Here is a 22,496-nt window from a genome sequence, read left to right as displayed (position 1 = left end):
ACAACTTCAACAACAACAACAACTGCAGTACCAACTACGACAGCAGCAAAGTCAGCAGAAAATACAACAGCTGGTGAAGGAACAACTACTTTGGCAACAACCACTGCACAACCAAAAACAACCACTGTTGCAGAAACAACTACATCTGTTTCAACAACAACAACAACTGCTGGAATAACAACCACTGAAAAGTCAACAACAACAACTGCTCCAACAACTACATCTTCTACAACAACCACTGAAACATCAACAACAGCTGCACAAACAACAACTGCTCCAACAACTACATCTGCTACAACAACAACAACAGCTGCTGGAACAACAACCACTGAAAAATCAACAACAACTGCTCCAACAACCACATCTTTGACAACAACCAGCGAAACATCAAGTACAACAGCTGCACAAACAACAACTGTTCCAACAACTACATCTGCTACAACAACAACAGCTGCTGGAACAACAACCACTGAAAAATCAACAACAACAACTGCTCCAACAACTACATCTTCTACAACAACCACCGAAAAATCAACAACAACAGCTGCACAAACAACAACTGCTCCAACAACTACATCTGCTACAGCAACAACAACAGCTGCTGGAACAACAACCACTGAAAAATCAACAACAACTGCTCCAACAACTACATCTTCTACAACAACAACCGAAACATCAAGTACAACAGCTGCACATACAACAACTGTTCCAACAACTACATCTGCTACAACAACAACGGCTGCTGGAACAACAACCACTGAAAAATCAACAACAACAACTGCTCCAACAACTACATCTTCTACAACAACCACCGAAAAATCAACAACAACAGCTGCACAAACAACAACTGCTCCAACAACTACATCTGCTACAGCAACAACAACAGCTGCTGGAACAACAACCACTGAAAAATCAACAACAACTGCTCCAACAACTACACCTTCAACAACAACCACCGAAATATCAACAACAACAGCTGCTCCAAAAACTACATCTGCTACAACAACAGCAGCAGCTGGAACAACAACCAATGAAAAATCAACAACAACAACTGCTCCAACAACAACTGTTCCAACAACTACATCTTCTACAATAACCACCGAAACATCAACAACAACAGCTGCACAAACAACTGTTCCAACAACTACATCTGCTACAACAACAACGGCTGCTGGAACAACAACCACTGAAAAATCAACAACAACTGCACAAACAACTGCTCCAACAACTACATCTGCTACAGCAACAACAACAGCTGCTGGAACAACAACCACTGAAAAATCAACAACAACTGCTCCAACAACTACATCTTCTACAACAACCACCGAAAAATCAACAACAGCTGCACAAACAACAACTGTTCCAACAACTACATCTGCTACAACAACAACAGCTGCTGGAACAACAACAGCTGCTGGAACAACAACCACTGAAAAATCAACAACAACTGCTCCAACAACTACATCTTCTACAACAACCACCGAAACATCAACAACAACAGCCGCACAAACAACAACTGCTCCAACAACTACATTTGCTACAGCAACAACAACAGCTGCCGGAACAACAACCACTGAAAAATCAACAACAACTGCTCCAACAACTACATCTTCTACAACAACAACCGAAATATCAAGTACAACAGCTGCACAAACAACAACTGTTCCAACAACTACATCTGCTACAACAACAACGGCTGCTGGAACAACAACCACTGAAAAATCAACAACAACAACTGCTCCAACAACTACAACTTCTACAACAACCACCGAAAAATCAACAACAACAGCTGCACAAACAAAAACTGCTCCAACAACTACATCTGCTACAGCAACAACAACAGCTGCTGGAACAACAACCACTGAAAAATCAACAACAACTGCTCCAACAACTACATCTTCAACAACAACCACCGAAATATCAACTGCAACAGCTGCTCCAACAACTACATCTGCTACAACAACAACGGCTGCTGGAACAACAACCACTGCTGGTTCAAGAACAAAAACAGCTGCTACAACAACTACCACAGCTGTTCCAACATCAACAGCTGTTCCAACAACAAGTGCTGCAGCAACAACAACTTCAACAACAACAACAACTGCAGTACCAACTACGACAGCTGCAAAGTCAGCAGAAAATACCACAGCTGGTGAAGGAACAACTACTTTGGCAACAACCACTGCACAACCAAAAACAACCACTGTTGCAGAAACAACTACATCTGCTACAACAACAACAACAACTGCTGGAACAACAACCACTGAAAAATCAACAAGAACTGCTCCAACAACTACATCTTTGACAACAACGACCGAAACATCAACAACAACAGCTGCACAAACAACAACTGTTCCAACAACTACACCTGCTACAACAACAACAGCTGCTGGAACAACAACCATTGCAAAATCAACAACAACAACTGCTCCAACAACTACATCTTCTACAACAATCACCGAAACATCAACAACAACAGCTGCACAAACAACAACTGTTCAAACAACAACAATTGCTCCAACAACCACTGAAACATCAACTACAACAGCTGCTCCAACAACTACATCTGCTACAACAACAACAGCTGCTGGAACAACAACCACTGCTCCAACAACCACAGCTGTTCCAACAACAAGTGCTGCAGCAACAACAACTTCAACAACAACAACAACAACTGCAGTACCTACTACAACAGCTGCAAAGTCAGCAGAAAATACAACAGTTGGTGAAGGAACAACTACTTTGGCAACAACCACTGCACAGCCAAAAACAACCACCGTTGTAGAAACAACTACATCTGCTTCAACAACAACAGCAGCTGCTGGAAAAACAACCACTGAAAAATCAACAACAACAACTGCTCCAACAATTACATCTTCTACAACAACCACCGAAAAATCAACAACAACAGCTGCACAAACAACAACTGCTCCAACAACTACATCTTCAACAACAACCGAAACATCAACAACAACAGCTGCACAAACAACAACTGCTCCAACAACTACATCTTCTACAATAACCACCGAAACATCAACAACAACAGCTGCACAAACAACAACTGTTCCAACAACTACATCTGCTACAACAACCACTGAAAAATCAACAACAACAGCTGCAAAAACAACAACTGCTCCGACAACTACATCTTCTACAACAACCACCGAAAAATCAACAATAACTGCACAAACAACAACTGCTCCAACAACTACATCTGCTACAACAACAACGGCTGCTGGAACAACAACCACTGAAAAATCGACAACAACAACTGCTCCAACAACTACAACTTCTACAACAACCACCGAAAAATCAACAACAACAGCTGCACAAACAAAAACTGCTCCAACAACTACATCTGCTACAGCAACAACAACAGCTGCTGGAACAACAACCACTGACAAATCAACAACAACTGCTCCAACAACTACATCTTCAACAACAACCACCGAAATATCAACTACAACAGCTGCTCCAAAAACTACATCTGCTACAACAACAACAGCTGCTGGAACAACAACCACTGCTCCAACAACCACAGCTGGTTCAAGAACAAAAACCGCTGCTACAACAACTACCACAGCTGTTCCAACAACAACAGCTGTTCCAACAACAAGTGCTGCAGCAACAACAACTTCAACATCAACAACAACTGCTCCAACAACTACATCTGCTACAGCAACAACAACAGCTGTTGGCACAACAACCACTCAAAAATCAACAACAACTGCTCCAACAACTACATCTTCTACAACAACCACCGAAAAATCAACAACAACTGCACAAACAACAACTGCTCCAACAACTACATCTGCTACAGCAACAACAACAGCTGCTGGAACAACAGCAGCTGCTGGAACAACCACCACTCAAAAATCAACAACAACTGCTCCAACAACTACATCTTCTACAACAACCACCGAAAAATCAACAACAGCTGCACAAACAACAACTGTTCCAACAACTACATCTGCTACAACAACAACAGCTGCTGGAACAACAACAGCTGCTGGAACAACAACCACTGAAAAATCAACAACAACTGCTCCAACAACTACATCTTCTACAACAACCACCGAAACATCAACAACAACAGCTGCACAAACAACAACTGTTCCAACAACTACATCTGCTACAACAACAACGGCTGCTGGAACAACAACCACTGAAAAATCAACAACAACTGCTCCAACAACTACATCTTCTACAACAACCACCGAAACATCAACAACAACAGCTGCACAAACAACAACTGTTCCAACAACTACATCTGCTACAACAACAACGGCTGCTGGAACAACAACCACTGAAAAATCAACAACAACAACTGCTCCAACAACTACATCTTCTACAACAACCACCGAAACATCAACAACAACAGGTGCACAAACAACAACTGTTCCAACAACTACATCTGCTACAACAACAACAGCTGCTGGAACAACAACAGCTGCTGGAACAACCACCGAAAAATCAACAACAACAGCTGCACAAACAACAACTGCTCCAACAACTACATCTGCTACAGCAACAACAACAGCTGCTGGAACAACAACTACTGAAAAATCAACAACAACTGCTCTAACAACTACATCTGCTACAGCAACAACAACAGCTGCTGGAACAACAACAGCTGCTGGAACAACAACCACTGAAAAATCAACAACAACTGCTCCAACAACTACATCTTCTACAACAACCACCGAAACATCAACAACAATAGCTGCACAAACAACAACTGTTCCAACAACTACATCTGCTACAACAACAACGGCTGCTGGAACAAGAACCACTGAAAAATCAACAACAACTGTTCCAACAACAACAATTGCTCCAACAACCACTGAAACATCAACTACAACAGCTGCTCCAAAAACTGCATCTGCTACAACAACAGCAGCTGCTAGGACAACAACCACTGCTCCAACAACCACAGCTGGTTCAAGAATAAAAACAGCTGCTACAACAACTACCACAGCTGTTCCAACAACAACAGCTGTTCCAACAACAAGTGCTGCAGCAACAACAACTTCAACAACAACAACAACTGCAGTACCAACTACGACAGCAGCAAAGTCAGCAGAAAATACAACAGCTGGTGAAGGAACAACTACTTTGGCAACAACCACTGCACAACCAAAAACAACCACTGTTGCAGAAACAACTACATCTGTTTCAACAACAACAGCAACTGCTGGAATAACAACCACTGAAAAGTCAACAACAACAACTGCTCCAACAACTACATCTTCTACAACAACCACCGAAACATCAAGTACAACAGCTGCACAAACAACAACTGTTCCAACAACTACATCTGCTACAACAACAACGGCTGCTGGAACAACAACCACTGAAAAATCAACAACAACAACTGCTCCAACAACTACAACTTCTACAACAACCACCGAAAAATCAACAACAACAGCTGCACAAACAAAAACTGCTCCAACAACTACATCTGCTACAGCAACAACAACAGCTGCTGGAACAACAACCACTGAAAAATCAACAACAACAACTGCTCCAACAACTACATCTTCTACAACAACAACGGCTGCTGGAACAACAACCACTGAAAAATCAACAACAACAACTGCTCCAACAACTACATCTTTGACAACAACCACCGAAACATCAAGAAAAACAGCTGCAAAAACAACAACTGTTCCAACAACTACATCTGCTACAACAACAACAGCTGCTGGAACAACAACCACTGAAAAATCAACAACAACAACTGCTCCAACAACTACATCTTCTACAACAACAGCTGCTGGAACAACAACCACTGAAAAATCAACAACAACTGCTCCAACAACTACATCTGCTACAGCAACAACAACAGCTGCTGGAACAACAACCACTGAAAAATCAACAACAACTGCTCCAACAACTACATCTTCTAAAACAACCACCGTAAAATCAACAACAACTGCACAAACAACAACTGTTCCAACAACAACAATTGCTCCAACAACCACTGAAACATCAACTGCAACAGCTGCTACAACAACAACAGCTGCTGGAACAACAACCACTGCTCCAACAACCACAGCTGGTTCGAGAACAAAAACAGCTGCTACAACAACTGCCACAGCTGTTCCAACAACAACAGCTGTTCCAACAACAAGTGCTGCAGCAACAACAACTTCAACAACAACAACAACAACTGCAGTACCAACTACGACAGCTGCAAAGTCAGCAGAAAATACAACAGCTGGTGAAGGAACAACTACTTTGGCAACAACCACTACACAGCCAAAAACAACCACCGTTGCAGAAACAACTACATCTGCTTCAACAACAACAGCAGCTGCTGGAAAAACAACCACTGAAAAATCAACAACAACGACTGCTCCAACAATTACATCTTCAACAACAACCACCGAAAAATCAACAACAACAGCTGCACATACAACAACTGCTCCAACAACTACATCTGCTACAGCAACAACAACAGCTGCTGGAACAACAACCACTGAAAAATCAACAACAACTGCTCCAACAACTACATCTTCAACAACAACCGAAACATCAACAACAACAGCTGCACAAACAAGAACTGCTCCAACAACTACATCTGCTACAACAACAACAACAGCTGCTGGAACAACAACCACTGAAAAATCAACAACAACTGCTCCAACAACTACATCTTCTACAATAACCACCGAAACATCAACAACAACAGCTGCACAAACAACAACTGTTCCAACAACTACATCTGCTACAACAACAACGGCTGCTGGAACAACAACCACTGAAAAATCAACAACAACAACTGCTCCAACAACTACATCTTCTACAACAACAACAGCTGCTGGAACAACAACCACTGAAAAATCAACAACAACTGCTTCAACAACTACATCTTCTACAACAACCACTGAAAAATCAACAACAACTGTTCCAACAACTACATCTGCTACAACAACAACGGCTGCTGGAACAACAACCAATGAAAAATCAACAACAACAACTGCTCCAACAACAACTGTTCCAACAACTACATCTTCTACAACAACAACAGCTGCTGGAACAACAACCACTGAAAAATCAACAACAACTGCTCCAACAACTACATCTGCTATAGCAACAACAACAGCTGCTGGAACAACAACCACAGAAAAATCAACAACAACTGCTCCAACAACTATATCTTCTACAACAACCACCGACAAATCAACAACAACTGCACAAACAACAACTGCTCCAACAACTACATCTGCTACAGCAACAACAACAGCTGCTGGAACAAGAACCACTGAAAAATCAACAACAACTGTTCCAACAACAACAATTGCTCCAACAACCACTGAAACATCAACTACAACAGCTGCTCCAAAAACTGCATCTGCTACAACAACAGCAGCTGCTAGGACAACAACCACTGCTCCAACAACCACAGCTGGTTCAAGAATAAAAACAGCTGCTACAACAACTACCACAGCTGTTCCAACAACAACAGCTGTTCCAACAACAAGTGCTGCAGCAACAACAACTTCAACAACAACAACAACTGCAGTACCAACTACGACAGCAGCAAAGTCAGCAGAAAATACAACAGCTGGTGAAGGAACAACTACTTTGGCAACAACCACTGCACAACCAAAAACAACCACTGTTGCAGAAACAACTACATCTGTTTCAACAACAACAGCAACTGCTGGAATAACAACCACTGAAAAGTCAACAACAACAACTGCTCCAACAACTACATCTTCTACAACAACCACTGAAACATCAACAACAGCTGCACAAACAACAACTGCTCCAACAACTACATCTGCTACAACAACAACAACAGCTGCTGGAACAACAACCACTGAAAAATCAACAACAACTGCTCCAACAACCACATCTTTGACAACAACCAGCGAAACATCAAGTACAACAGCTGCACAAACAACAACTGTTCCAACAACTACATCTGCTACAACAACAACAGCTGCTGGAATAACAACCACTGAAAAATCAACAACAACAACTGCTCCAACAACTACATCTTCTACAACAACCACCGAAAAATCAACAACAACAGCTGCACAAACAACAACTGCTCCAACAACTACATCTGCTACAGCAACAACAACAGCTGCTGGAACAACAACCACTGAAAAATCAACAACAACTGCTCCAACAACTACATCTTCTACAACAACAACCGAAACATCAAGTACAACAGCTGCACATACAACAACTGTTCCAACAACTACATCTGCTACAACAACAACGGCTGCTGGAACAACAACCACTGAAAAATCAACAACAACAACTGCTCCAACAACTACATCTTCTACAACAACCACCGAAAAATCAACAACAACAGCTGCACAAACAACAACTGCTCCAACAACTACATCTGCTACAGCAACAACAAAAGCTGCTGGAACAACAACCACTGAAAAATCAACAACAACTGCTCCAACAACTACACCTTCAACAACAACCACCGAAATATCAACAACAACAGCTGCTCCAAAAACTACATCTGCTACAACAACAGCAGCTGCTGGAACAACAACCAATGAAAAATCAACAACAACAACTGCTCCAACAACAACTGTTCCAACAACTACATCTTCTACAATAACCACCGAAACATCAACAACAACAGCTGCACAAACAACTGTTCCAACAACTACATCTGCTACAACAACAACGGCTGCTGGAACAACAACCAATGAAAAATCAACAACAACAACTGCTCCAACAACAACTGTTCCAACAACTACATCTTCTACAATAACCACCGAAACATCAACAACAACAGCTGCACAAACATCAACTGTTCCAACAACTACATCTGCTACAACAACAACGGTTGCTGGAACAACAACCACTGAAAAATCAACAACAACTGCACAAACAACTGCTCCAACAACTACATCTGCTACAGCAACAACAACAGCTGCTGGAACAACAACCACTGAAAAATCAACAACAACTGCTCCAACAACTACATCTTCTACAACAACCACCGAAAAATCAACAACAGCTGCACAAACAACAACTGTTCCAACAACTACATCTGCTACAACAACAACAGCTGCTGGAACAACAACAGCTGCTGGAACAACAACCACTGAAAAATCAACAACAACTGCTCCAACAACTACATCTTCTACAACAACCACCGAAACATCAACAACAACAGCCGCACAAACAACAACTGCTCCAACAACTACATTTGCTACAGCAACAACAACAGCTGCCGGAACAACAACCACTGAAAAATCAACAACAACTGCTCCAACAACTACATCTTCTACAACAACAACCGAAATATCAAGTACAACAGCTGCACAAACAACAACTGTTCCAACAACTACATCTGCTACAACAACAACGGCTGCTGGAACAACAACCACTGAAAAATCAACAACAACAACTGCTCCAACAACTACAACTTCTACAACAACCACCGAAAAATCAACAACAACAGCTGCACAAACAAAAACTGCTCCAACAACTACATCTGCTACAGCAACAACAACAGCTGCTGGAACAACAACCACTGAAAAATCAACAACAACTGCTCCAACAACTACATCTTCAACAACAACCACCGAAATATCAACTGCAACAGCTGCTCCAACAACTACATCTGCTACAACAACAACAGCTGCTGGAACAACAACCACTGCTGGTTCAAGAACAAAAACAGCTGCTACAACAACTACCACAGCTGTTCCAACATCAACAGCTGTTCCAACAACAAGTGCTGCAGCAACAACAACTTCAACAACAACAACAACTGCAGTACCAACTACGACAGCTGCAAAGTCAGCAGAAAATACCACAGCTGGTGAAGGAACAACTACTTTGGCAACAACCACTGCACAACCAAAAACAACCACTGTTGCAGAAACAACTACATCTGCTACAACAACAACAACAACTGCTGGAACAACAACCACTGAAAAATCAACAACAACTGCTCCAACAACTACATCTTTGACAACAACGACCGAAACATCAACAACAACAGCTGCACAAACAACAACTGTTCCAACAACTACACCTGCTACAACAACAACAGCTGCTGGAACAACAACCACTGCAAAATCAACAACAACAACTGCTCCAACAACTACATCTTCTACAACAATCACCGAAACATCAACAACAACAGCTGCACAAACAACAACTGTTCAAACAACAACAATTGCTCCAACAACCACTGAAACATCAACTACAACAGCTGCTCCAACAACTACATCTGCAACAACAACAACAGCTGCTGGAACAACAACCACTGCTCCAACAACCACAGCTGTTCCATCAACAAGTGCTGCAGCAACAACAACTTCAACAACAACAACAACTGCAGTACCTACTACAACAGCTGCAAAGTCAGCAGAAAATACAACAGTTGGTGAAGGAACAACTACTTTGGCAACAACCACTGCACAGCCAAAAACAACCACCGTTGTAGAAACAACTACATCTGCTTCAACAACAACAGTAGCTGCTGGAAAAACAACCACTGAAAAATCAACAACAACAACTGCTCCAACAATTACATCTTCTACAACAACCACCGAAAAATCAACAACAACAGCTGCACAAACAACAACTGCTCCAACAACTACATCTTCAACAACAACCGAAACATCAACAACAACAGTTGCACAAACAACAACTGCTCCAACAACTACATCTTCTACAATAACCACCGAAACATCAACAACAACAGCTGCACAAACAACAACTGTTCCAACAACTACATCTGCTACAACAAGCACTGAAAAATCAACAACAACAGCTGCAAAAACAACAACTGCTCCAACAACTACATCTTCTACAACAACAACCGAAAAATCAAGTACAACAGCTGCACAAACAACAACTGTTCCAACAACTACATCAGCTACAACAACAACAGCTGCTGGAACAACAACAGCTGCTGGAACAACAACAACTGCAAAATCAACAACAACAACTGCTCCGACAACTACATCTTCTACAACAACCACCGAAAAATCAACAATAACTGCACAAACAACAACTGCTCCAACAACTACATCTGCTACAACAACAACGGCTGCTGGAACAACAACCACTGAAAAATCGACAACAACAACTGCTCCAACAACTACAACTTCTACAACAACCACCGAAAAATCAACAACAACAGCTGCACAAACAAAAACTGCTCCAACAACTACATCTGCTACAGCAACAACAACAGCTGCTGGAACAACAACCACTGAAAAATCAACAACAACTGCTCCAACAACTACATCTTCAACAACAACCACCGAAATATCAACTACAACAGCTGCTCCAAAAACTACATCTGCTACAACAACAACAGCTGCTGGAACAACAACCACTGCTCCAACAACCACAGCTGGTTCAAGAACAAAAACCGCTGCTACAACAACTACCACAGCTGTTCCAACAACAACAGCTGTTCCAACAACAAGTGCTGCAGCAACAACAACTTCAACATCAACAACAACTGCTCCAACAACTACATCTGCTACAGCAACAACAACAGCTGTTGGCACAACAACCACTCCAAAATCAACAACCACTGCTCCAACAACTACATCTTCTACAACAACCACCGAAAAATCAACAACAACTGCACAAACAACAGCTGCTCCAAAAACTACATCTGCTACAACAACAGCAGCTGCTGGAACAACAACCAATGAAAAATCAACAACAACAACTGCTCCAACAACAACTGTTCCAACAACTACATCTTCTACAATAACCACCGAAACATCAACAACAACAGCTGCACAAACAACTGTTCCAACAACTACATCTGCTACAACAACAACGGCTGCTGGAACAACAACCAATGAAAAATCAACAACAACAACTGCTCCAACAACAACTGTTCCAACAACTACATCTTCTACAATAACCACCGAAACATCAACAACAACAGCTGCACAAACATCAACTGTTCCAACAACTACATCTGCTACAACAACAACGGCTGCTGGAACAACAACCACTGAAAAATCAACAACAACTGCACAAACAACTGCTCCAACAACTACATCTGCTACAGCAACAACAACAGCTGCTGGAACAACAACCACTGAAAAATCAACAACAACTGCTCCAACAACTACATCTTCTACAACAACCACCGAAAAATCAACAACAGCTGCACAAACAACAACTGTTCCAACAACTACATCTGCTACAACAACAACAGCTGCTGGAACAACAACAGCTGCTGGAACAACAACCACTGAAAAATCAACAACAACTGCTCCAACAACTACATCTTCTACAACAACCACCGAAACATCAACAACAACAGCCGCACAAACAACAACTGCTCCAACAACTACATTTGCTACAGCAACAACAACAGCTGCCGGAACAACAACCACTGAAAAATCAACAACAACTGCTCCAACAACTACATCTTCTACAACAACAACCGAAATATCAAGTACAACAGCTGCACAAACAACAACTGTTCCAACAACTACATCTGCTACAACAACAACGGCTGCTGGAACAACAACCACTGAAAAATCAACAACAACAACTGCTCCAACAACTACAACTTCTACAACAACCACCGAAAAATCAACAACAACAGCTGCACAAACAAAAACTGCTCCAACAACTACATCTGCTACAGCAACAACAACAGCTGCTGGAACAACAACCACTGAAAAATCAACAACAACTGCTCCAACAACTACATCTTCAACAACAACCACCGAAATATCAACTGCAACAGCTGCTCCAACAACTACATCTGCTACAACAACAACAGCTGCTGGAACAACAACCACTGCTGGTTCAAGAACAAAAACAGCTGCTACAACAACTACCACAGCTGTTCCAACATCAACAGCTGTTCCAACAACAAGTGCTGCAGCAACAACAACTTCAACAACAACAACAACTGCAGTACCAACTACGACAGCTGCAAAGTCAGCAGAAAATACCACAGCTGGTGAAGGAACAACTACTTTGGCAACAACCACTGCACAACCAAAAACAACCACTGTTGCAGAAACAACTACATCTGCTACAACAACAACAACAACTGCTGGAACAACAACCACTGAAAAATCAACAACAACTGCTCCAACAACTACATCTTTGACAACAACGACCGAAACATCAACAACAACAGCTGCACAAACAACAACTGTTCCAACAACTACACCTGCTACAACAACAACAGCTGCTGGAACAACAACCACTGCAAAATCAACAACAACAACTGCTCCAACAACTACATCTTCTACAACAATCACCGAAACATCAACAACAACAGCTGCACAAACAACAACTGTTCAAACAACAACAATTGCTCCAACAACCACTGAAACATCAACTACAACAGCTGCTCCAACAACTACATCTGCAACAACAACAACAGCTGCTGGAACAACAACCACTGCTCCAACAACCACAGCTGTTCCATCAACAAGTGCTGCAGCAACAACAACTTCAACAACAACAACAACTGCAGTACCTACTACAACAGCTGCAAAGTCAGCAGAAAATACAACAGTTGGTGAAGGAACAACTACTTTGGCAACAACCACTGCACAGCCAAAAACAACCACCGTTGTAGAAACAACTACATCTGCTTCAACAACAACAGTAGCTGCTGGAAAAACAACCACTGAAAAATCAACAACAACAACTGCTCCAACAATTACATCTTCTACAACAACCACCGAAAAATCAACAACAACAGCTGCACAAACAACAACTGCTCCAACAACAACATCTTCAACAACAACCGAAACATCAACAACAACAGTTGCACAAACAACAACTGCTCCAACAACTACATCTTCTACAATAACCACCGAAACATCAACAACAACAGCTGCACAAACAACAACTGTTCCAACAACTACATCTGCTACAACAAGCACTGAAAAATCAACAACAACAGCTGCAAAAACAACAACTGCTCCAACAACTACATCTTCTACAACAACAACCGAAAAATCAAGTACAACAGCTGCACAAACAACAACTGTTCCAACAACTACATCAGCTACAACAACAACAGCTGCTGGAACAACAACAGCTGCTGGAACAACAACAACTGCAAAATCAACAACAACAACTGCTCCGACAACTACATCTTCTACAACAACCACCGAAAAATCAACAATAACTGCACAAACAACAACTGCTCCAACAACTACATCTGCTACAACAACAACGGCTGCTGGAACAACAACCACTGAAAAATCGACAACAACAACTGCTCCAACAACTACAACTTCTACAACAACCACCGAAAAATCAACAACAACAGCTGCACAAACAAAAACTGCTCCAACAACTACATCTGCTACAGCAACAACAACAGCTGCTGGAACAACAACCACTGAAAAATCAACAACAACTGCTCCAACAACTACATCTTCAACAACAACCACCGAAATATCAACTACAACAGCTGCTCTAAAAACTACATCTGCTACAACAACAACAGCTGCTGGAACAACAACCACTGCTCCAACAACCACAGCTGGTTCAAGAACAAAAACCGCTGCTACAACAACTACCACAGCTGTTCCAACAACAACAGCTGTTCCAACAACAAGTGCTGCAGCAACAACAACTTCAACATCAACAACAACTGCTCCAACAACTACATCTGCTACAGCAACAACAACAGCTGTTGGCACAACAACCACTCCAAAATCAACAACCACTGCTCCAACAACTACATCTTCTACAACAACCACCGAAAAATCAACAACAACTGCACAAACAACAACTGCTCCAACAACTACATCTGCTACAACAACAGCAGCTGCTGGAACAACAACCACTCAAAAATCAACAACAACTGCTCCAACAACTACATCTTCTACAACAACCACCGAAAAATCAACAACAGCTGCACAAACAACAACTGTTCCAACAACTACATCTGCTACAACAACAACAGCTGCTGGAACAACAACAGCTGCTGGAACAACAACCACTGAAAAATCAACAACAACTGCTCCAACAACTACATCTTCTACAACAACCATCGAAACATCAACAACAACAGCTGCACAAACAACAACTGTTCCAACAACTACATCTGCTACAACAACAACGGCTGCTGGAACAACAACCACTGAAAAATCAACAACAACTGCTCCAACAACTACATCTTCTACAACAACCACCGAAACATCAACAACAACAGCTGCACAAACAACAACTGTTCCAACAACTACATCTGCTACAACAACAACGGCTGCTGGAACAACAACCACTGAAAAATCAACAACAACAACTGCTCCAACAACTACATCTTCTACAACAACCACCGAAACATCAACAACAACAGCTGCACAAACAACAACTGTTCCAACAACTACATCTGCTACAACAACAACAGCTGCTGGAACAACAACAGCTGCTGGAACAACCACCGAAAAATCAACAACAACAGCTGCACAAACAACAACTGCTCCAACAACTACATCTGCTACAGCAACAACAACAGCTGCTGGAACAACAACCACTGAAAAATCAACAACAACAACTGCTCCAACAACTACATCTTCTACAACAACAACAGCTGCTGGAACAACAACTACTGAAAAATCAACAACAACTGCTCCAACAACTACATCTGCTACAGCAACAACAACAGCTGCTGGAACAACAACAGCTGCTGGAACAACAACCACTGAAAAATCAACAACAACTGCTCCAACAACTACATCTTCTACAACAACCACCGAAACATCAACAACAATAGCTGCACAAACAACAACTGTTCCAACAACTACATCTGCTACAACAACAACGGCTGCTGGAACAACAACCACTGAAAAATCAACAACAACTGCTCCAACAACTACATCTTCTACAACAACCACCGAAACATCAAGTACAACAGCTGCACAAACAACAACTGTTCCAACAACTACATCTGCTACAACAACAACGGCTGCTGGAACAACAACCACTGAAAAATCAACAACAACTGCTCCAACAACTACAACTTCTACAACAACCACCGAAAAATCAACAACAACAGCTGCACAAACAAAAACTGCTCCAACAACTACATCTGCTACAGCAACAACAACAGCTGCTGGAACAACAACCACTGAAAAATCAACAACAACAACTGCTCCAACAACTACATCTTCTACAACAACAACGGCTGCTGGAACAACAACCACTGAAAAATCAACAACAACAACTGCTCCAACGACTACATCTTTGACAACAACCACCGAAACATCAAGAAAAACAGCTGCAAAAACAACAACTGTTCCAACAACTACATCTGCTACAACAACAACAGCTGCTGGAACAACAACCACTGAAAAATCAACAACAACAACTGCTCCAACAACTACATCTTCTACAACAACAGCTGCTGGAACAAGAACCACTGAAAAATCAACAACAACTGCTCCAACAACTACATCTGCTACAGCAACAACAACAGCTGCTGGAACAACAACCACTGAAAAATCAACAACAACTGCTCCAACAACTACATCTTCTACAACAACCACCGTAAAATCAACAACAACTGCACAAACAACAACTGTTCCAACAACAACAATTGCTCCAACAACCACTGAAACATCAACTGCAACAGCTGCACAAACAACAACTGTTCCAACAACTACATCTGCTACAACAACCACCGAAAAATCAACAACAACAGCTGCACAAACAACAACTGCTCCAACAACTACATCTTCTACAACAACAACCGAAAAATCAAGTACAACAGCTGCACAAACAACAACTGTTCCAACAACTACATCTGCTACAACAACAACAGCTGCTGGAACAACAACAGCTGCTGGAACAACCACCAAAAAATCAACAACAACAGCTGCACAAACAACAACTGCTCCAACAACTACATCTGCTACAGCAACAACAACAGCTGCTGGAACAACAACCACTGAAAAATCAACAACAACAACTGCTCCAACAACTACATCTTCTACAACAACAACAACTGCTGGAACAACAACTACTGAAAAATCAACAACAACTGCTCCAACAACTACATCTGCTACAGCAACAACAACAGCTGCTGGAACAACAACAGCTGCTGGAACAACAACCACTGAAAAATCAACAACAACTGCTCCAACAACTACATCTTCTACAACAACCACCGAAACATCAACAACAACAGCTGCACAAACAACAACTGTTCCAACAACTACATCTGCTACAACAACAACGGCTGCTGGAACAACAACCACTGAAAAATCAACAACAATTGCTCCAACAACTACATCTTCTACAACAACCACCGAAACATCAACGACAACAGCTGCACAAACAACAACTGTTCCAACAACTACATCTGCTACAGCAACAACAGCTGCTGGAACAACAACCACTGAAAAATCAACAACAACTGCTCCAACAACTACATCTGCTTCAACAACAACAGCAACTGCTGGAATAACAACCACTGAAAAATCAACAACAACAACTGCTTCAACAACTATATCTTCTACAACAACCACTGAAACATCAACAACAACAGCTGCACAAACAACAACTGTTCCACCAACAACAATTGCTCCAACAACCACTGAAAGATCAACTACTACAACAGCTGCTACAACAACAACAGCTGCTGGAACAACAACCACTGCTCCAACAACCACAGCTGGTTCGAGAACAAAAACAGCTGCTACAACAACTACCACAGCTGTTCCAACAACAACAGCTGTTCCAACAACAAGTGCTGCAGCAACAACAACTTCAACAACAACAACAACTGCAGTACCAACTACGACAGCTGCAAAGTCAGCAGAAAATACAATAGCTGGTGAAGGAACAACTACTTTGGCAACAACCACTGCACAGCCAAAAACAACCACCGTTGCAGAAACAACTACTTCTGCTTCAACAACAACAGCAGCTGCTGGAAAAACAACCACTGAAAAATCAACAACAACAACTGCTCCAACAATTACATCTTCAACAACAACCACCGAAAAATCAACAACAACAGCTGCACAAACAACTGCTCCAACAACTACATCTGCTACAACAACAACAGCTGCTGGAACAACAACCACTGAAAAATCAACAACAACAATTGCTCCAACAACCACTGAAACATCAACTACAACAGCTGCTCCAACAACTACATCTGCTACAATAACAACAGCTGCTGGAACAACAACCACTGCTCCAACAACCACAGCTGGTTCAAGAACAAAAACAACAACTGCAGTACCAACTACGACAGCTGCAAAGTCAGCAGAAAATAGAAAAGCTGGAGAAAGAACAACTACTTTGGCAACAACCACTGCACAACCAAAAACAACCACTGTTGCAGAAACAACTACATCTGCTTCAACAACAACAGCAGCTGCTGGAACAATAACCACTGAAAAATCAACAACAACAACTGCTCCAACAACTACATCTTCTACAACAACCACCGAAACATCAACAACAACAGCTGCACAAACAACAACTGCTCCAACAACTACATCTGCTACAACAACAACAACAGCTGCTGGAACAACAACCACTGCAAAATCAACAACAACTGCTCCAACAACCACTGAAACATCAAGTACAACAGCTGCTCCAACAACTACATCTGCTACAACAACAACAGCTGCTGGAACAACAACCACTGAAAAATCAACAACAACAATTGCTCCAACAACCACTGAAACATCAACTACAACAGCTGCTCCAATAACTACATCTGCTACAATAACAACAGCTGCTGGAACAACAACCACTGCTCCAACAACCACAGCTGGTTCAAGAACAAAAACAACGACAGCAGTACCAACGACGACAGCTGCAAAGACAGCAGAAAATACAAAAGCTGGTGAAAGAACAACTACTTTGGCAACAACCACTTCACAACCAAAAACAACCACCGTTGCAGAAACAACTACATCTGCTTCAACAACAACAGCAGCTGCTGGAAAAACAACTACTGAAAAATCAACAACAACAACTGCTCCAACAACTACATCTTCTACAACAACAACAGCTGCTGGAACAAGAACCACTGCAAAATCAACAACAATTGCTCCAATAACCACTGAAACATCAACTACAACAGCTGCTCCAACAACTACATCTGCTCCAACAACTACATCTTCTACAACAACCACCGAAAAATCAACAACAACAGCTGCACAAACAACAACTGCTCCAACAACTACATCTGCTACAGCAACAACAGCTGCCGGAACAACAACCACTGAAAAATCAACAACAACTGCTCCAACAACTACATCTTCTACAACAACAACCGAAACATCAAGTACAACAGCTGCACAAACAACAACTGTTTCAACAACTACATCTGCTACAACAACAACGGCTGCTGGAACAACAACCACTGAAAAATCAACAACAACAACTGCTCCAACAACTACAACTTCTACAACAACCACCGAAACATCAACAACAACAGCTGCACAAACAAAAACTGCTCCAACAACTACATCTGCTACAGCAACAACAACAGCTGCTGGAACAACAACCACTGAAAAATCAACAACAACTGCTCCAACAACTACATCTTCAACAACAACGACCGAAACATCAACAACAACAGCTGCACAAACAACAACTGTTCCAACAACTACATCTGCTACTAGAACAACAACAGCTTCTGGAACAACAACCACTGAACAATCAACAACAACTGTTCCAACAACTACATCTGCTACAACAACAACAGCTGCTGGAACAACAACAGCTGAAAAATCAACAACAACAACTGCTCCACCAACTACATCTTCTACAACAACCACCGAAAAATCAACAACAACAGCTGCACAAACAACTGCTCCAACAACTACATCTGCTACAGCAACAACAACAACTGCTGTAACAACAACCACTGAAAAATCAACAACAACTGTTCCAACAACTCCATCTGCTACAACAACAACAGCTGCTGGAACAACAACAGCTGCTGGAACAACCACTGCAAAATCAACAACAACAACTGCTCCAACAACTACATCTTCTACAACAACCACCGAAACATCAACAACAACAGCTGCACAAACAACAACTGTTCCAACAACAACAGCTGTTCCAACTACAAGTGCTGCAGCAACAACAACTTCAACAACAACAACGACTGCAGTACCAACTACGACAGCTGCAAAGTCAGCAGAAATTACAAAAGCTGGTGAAAGAACAACTACTTTGGCAACAAGCACTGCACAACCAAAAACAACCACCGTTGCAGAAACAACTACATCTGCTTCAACAACAACAGCAACTGCTGGAAAAACAACCACTGAAAAATCAACAACAACAACTGCTCCAACAATTACATCTTCTACAACAACAACAGCTGCTGGAACAACAACCACTGAAAAATCAACAACAACTGCTCCAACAACTACATCTTCTACAACAACCACCGAAACATCAACAACAACAGCTGCACAAACAACAACTGTTCCAACAACAACAGCTGTTCCAACTACAAGTGCTGCAGCAACAACAACTTCAACAACAACAACGACTGCAGTACCAACTACGACAGCTGCAAAGTCAGCAGAAAATACAAAAGCTGGTGAAAGAACAACTACTTTGGCAACAAGCACTGCACAACCAAAAACAACCACCGTTGCAGAAACAACTACATCTGCTTCAACAATTACATCTTCTACAACAACAACAGATGCTGGAACAACAACCACTGAAAAATCAACAACAACTGCTCCAACAACTACATCTGCTACAACAACAACAGATGCTGGAACAACAACCACTGAAAAATCAACAACAACAGCTGCACAAACAACAACCACTGCTCCAACAACCACAGCTGGTTCAACAACAACTACAGCTTCTCCAACAACAGCAGCTGTTCCAACAAATACATCTACAAAAACCACCGAAACATCAACAACAACAGCTGCACAAACAACAACTGCTCCAACAACTACATCTGCTACAACAGCAACAACTACTGGAACACCAAACACTGAAAAATCAACAACTGCTCCAACAACTACATCTTTGACAACAACCCCTGAAACATCAACAACCACAGCTCCACAAACAACAACTGTTCCAGCAATTACATCTACTACAACAACAACAACAGCTGCTGGAACAACAACCACTGAAAAATCAACAACAACAATTGCTCCAACAACCACTGAAACATCAACTACAACAGCTGCTCCAACAACTACATCTGCTACAACAACAGCTGCTGGAAGAACAACCACTGCTGGTTCAAGAACAAAAACAGCTGGAACAACAACTACCACAGCTGCTCCAACAACAACAGCTGTTCTAACAACAAGTGCTGCAGCAACAACAAATTCAACAACAACCACTGAAAAATCAACAACAACTGCTCCAACAACTACAGCTTTGACAACAACCCCCGAAACATCAACAACAACAGCTGCACAAACGAAAATTACATCTGCTACAACAACAACAGCTGCTGGAACAACAACCACTGAAAAATTAACAACAACAACTGCTCCAACAACTACATCTGCTACAACAGTAACAGCTGCTGGAACAACAACCACTGAAAAATCAACAATTGCTCCAACAACTACATCTTTGACAACGACCACCGAAACATCAAGTACAACAGCTGCACAAACAACAAATGTTCCAACAACAACAACTGCTCCAACAACTACATCTTCTACAACAACAACAGCTGCTGGAACAACAACCATTGAAAAATCAACAACAACTGCTCCAACAACTACATCTGCTACAATAACAACAGCTGCTGGAACAACAACCACTGAAAAATCAACAACAACAGCTGCACAAACAACAACCACTACTCCAACAACCACAGCTGGTTCAACAACAACTACAGCTTCTCCAACAACAACAGCTGTTCCAACAAATACATCTTCTACAACAACCACCGAAACATCAACAACAACAGCTGCACAAACAACAACTGCTCCAACAACTACATCTGCTACAGCAACAACAACTGCTGGAACAACAACCACTGAAAAATCAAAAACAAAAATTGCTCCAACAACCACTGAAACATCAACTACAACAGGTGCTCCAACAACTACATCTGCTACAACAACAACAGCTGCTGCAACAACAACCACTGCTCCAACAACCACAGCTGGTTCAAGAACAAAAACAGCTGGAACAACAACTACCACAGCTGTTCCAACAATAAGTACTGCAGCAACAACAACTTCAACAACAACCACTGAAAAATCAACAACAACTGCTCCAACAACTACATCTTTGACAACAACCCCCGAAACATCAACAACAACAACTGCTCCAACAACTACATCTGCTACAACAGCAACAGCTGCTGGAACAACAACCACTGAAAAATCAGCAACAACAACTGCTCCAACAACTACATCTTCTTCAACAACAACAGCTGCTGGAACAACAACCACTAAAAAATCAACAACAAAAATTGCTCCAACAACCACTGAAACATCAACTACAACAGCTGCTCCAACAACTACATCTGCTACAACAACAACAGCTGGTTCAAGAACAAAAACAGC

General features: G+C 41.7%; 5 protein-coding genes across 5 annotated transcripts; all 5 read left to right on the top strand.

Moving 5' to 3' along the window:
- Nucleotides 1-201: 201 nt before the first annotated feature.
- On the top strand, nucleotides 202-7,314 carry LOC138600462 (mucin-22-like; the record flags this gene model as incomplete). The annotated part of the gene is made up of 3 exons (XM_069671880.1): nucleotides 202-1,989; nucleotides 5,233-5,919; nucleotides 6,424-7,314. Coding segments are annotated over 3 exons (3,366 nt in total), but the record flags the coding sequence as incomplete, so codon positions are not given.
- Nucleotides 7,315-7,698: 384 nt separating this feature from the next.
- On the top strand, nucleotides 7,699-8,613 carry LOC138600596 (mucin-22-like; the record flags this gene model as incomplete). Its single annotated transcript, XM_069672055.1, has 1 exon — nucleotides 7,699-8,613. A coding segment is annotated over one exon (915 nt), but the record flags the coding sequence as incomplete, so codon positions are not given.
- Nucleotides 8,614-10,716: 2,103 nt separating this feature from the next.
- LOC138600579 (mucin-22-like) lies at nucleotides 10,717-12,789 on the top strand (the record flags this gene model as incomplete). The annotated part of the gene is made up of 1 exon (XM_069672037.1): nucleotides 10,717-12,789. A coding segment is annotated over one exon (2,073 nt), but the record flags the coding sequence as incomplete, so codon positions are not given.
- A 1,464-nt stretch (nucleotides 12,790-14,253) lies between these two features.
- Nucleotides 14,254-20,049, top strand: LOC138600460 (mucin-22-like; the record flags this gene model as incomplete). Its single annotated transcript, XM_069671878.1, has 2 exons — nucleotides 14,254-17,406; nucleotides 19,390-20,049. Coding segments are annotated over 2 exons (3,813 nt in total), but the record flags the coding sequence as incomplete, so codon positions are not given.
- A 630-nt stretch (nucleotides 20,050-20,679) lies between these two features.
- On the top strand, nucleotides 20,680-22,245 carry LOC138600586 (uncharacterized; the record flags this gene model as incomplete). The annotated part of the gene is made up of 2 exons (XM_069672045.1): nucleotides 20,680-21,574; nucleotides 21,725-22,245. Coding segments are annotated over 2 exons (1,416 nt in total), but the record flags the coding sequence as incomplete, so codon positions are not given.
- Nucleotides 22,246-22,496: the final 251 nt, after the last annotated feature.

This window comes from Semicossyphus pulcher, unplaced genomic scaffold (genome assembly GCF_022749685.1).
Source record: "Semicossyphus pulcher isolate SPU_LCO1_2020_fin unplaced genomic scaffold, fSemPul1.0.p SCAF_21, whole genome shotgun sequence".
In the NCBI taxonomy this organism is placed as follows: domain Eukaryota; kingdom Metazoa; phylum Chordata; class Actinopteri; order Labriformes; family Labridae; genus Semicossyphus; species Semicossyphus pulcher.
The sequence above is the reverse complement of the archived record's forward strand: the minus strand, read 5'-3'. Positions and strand labels throughout refer to the sequence as shown.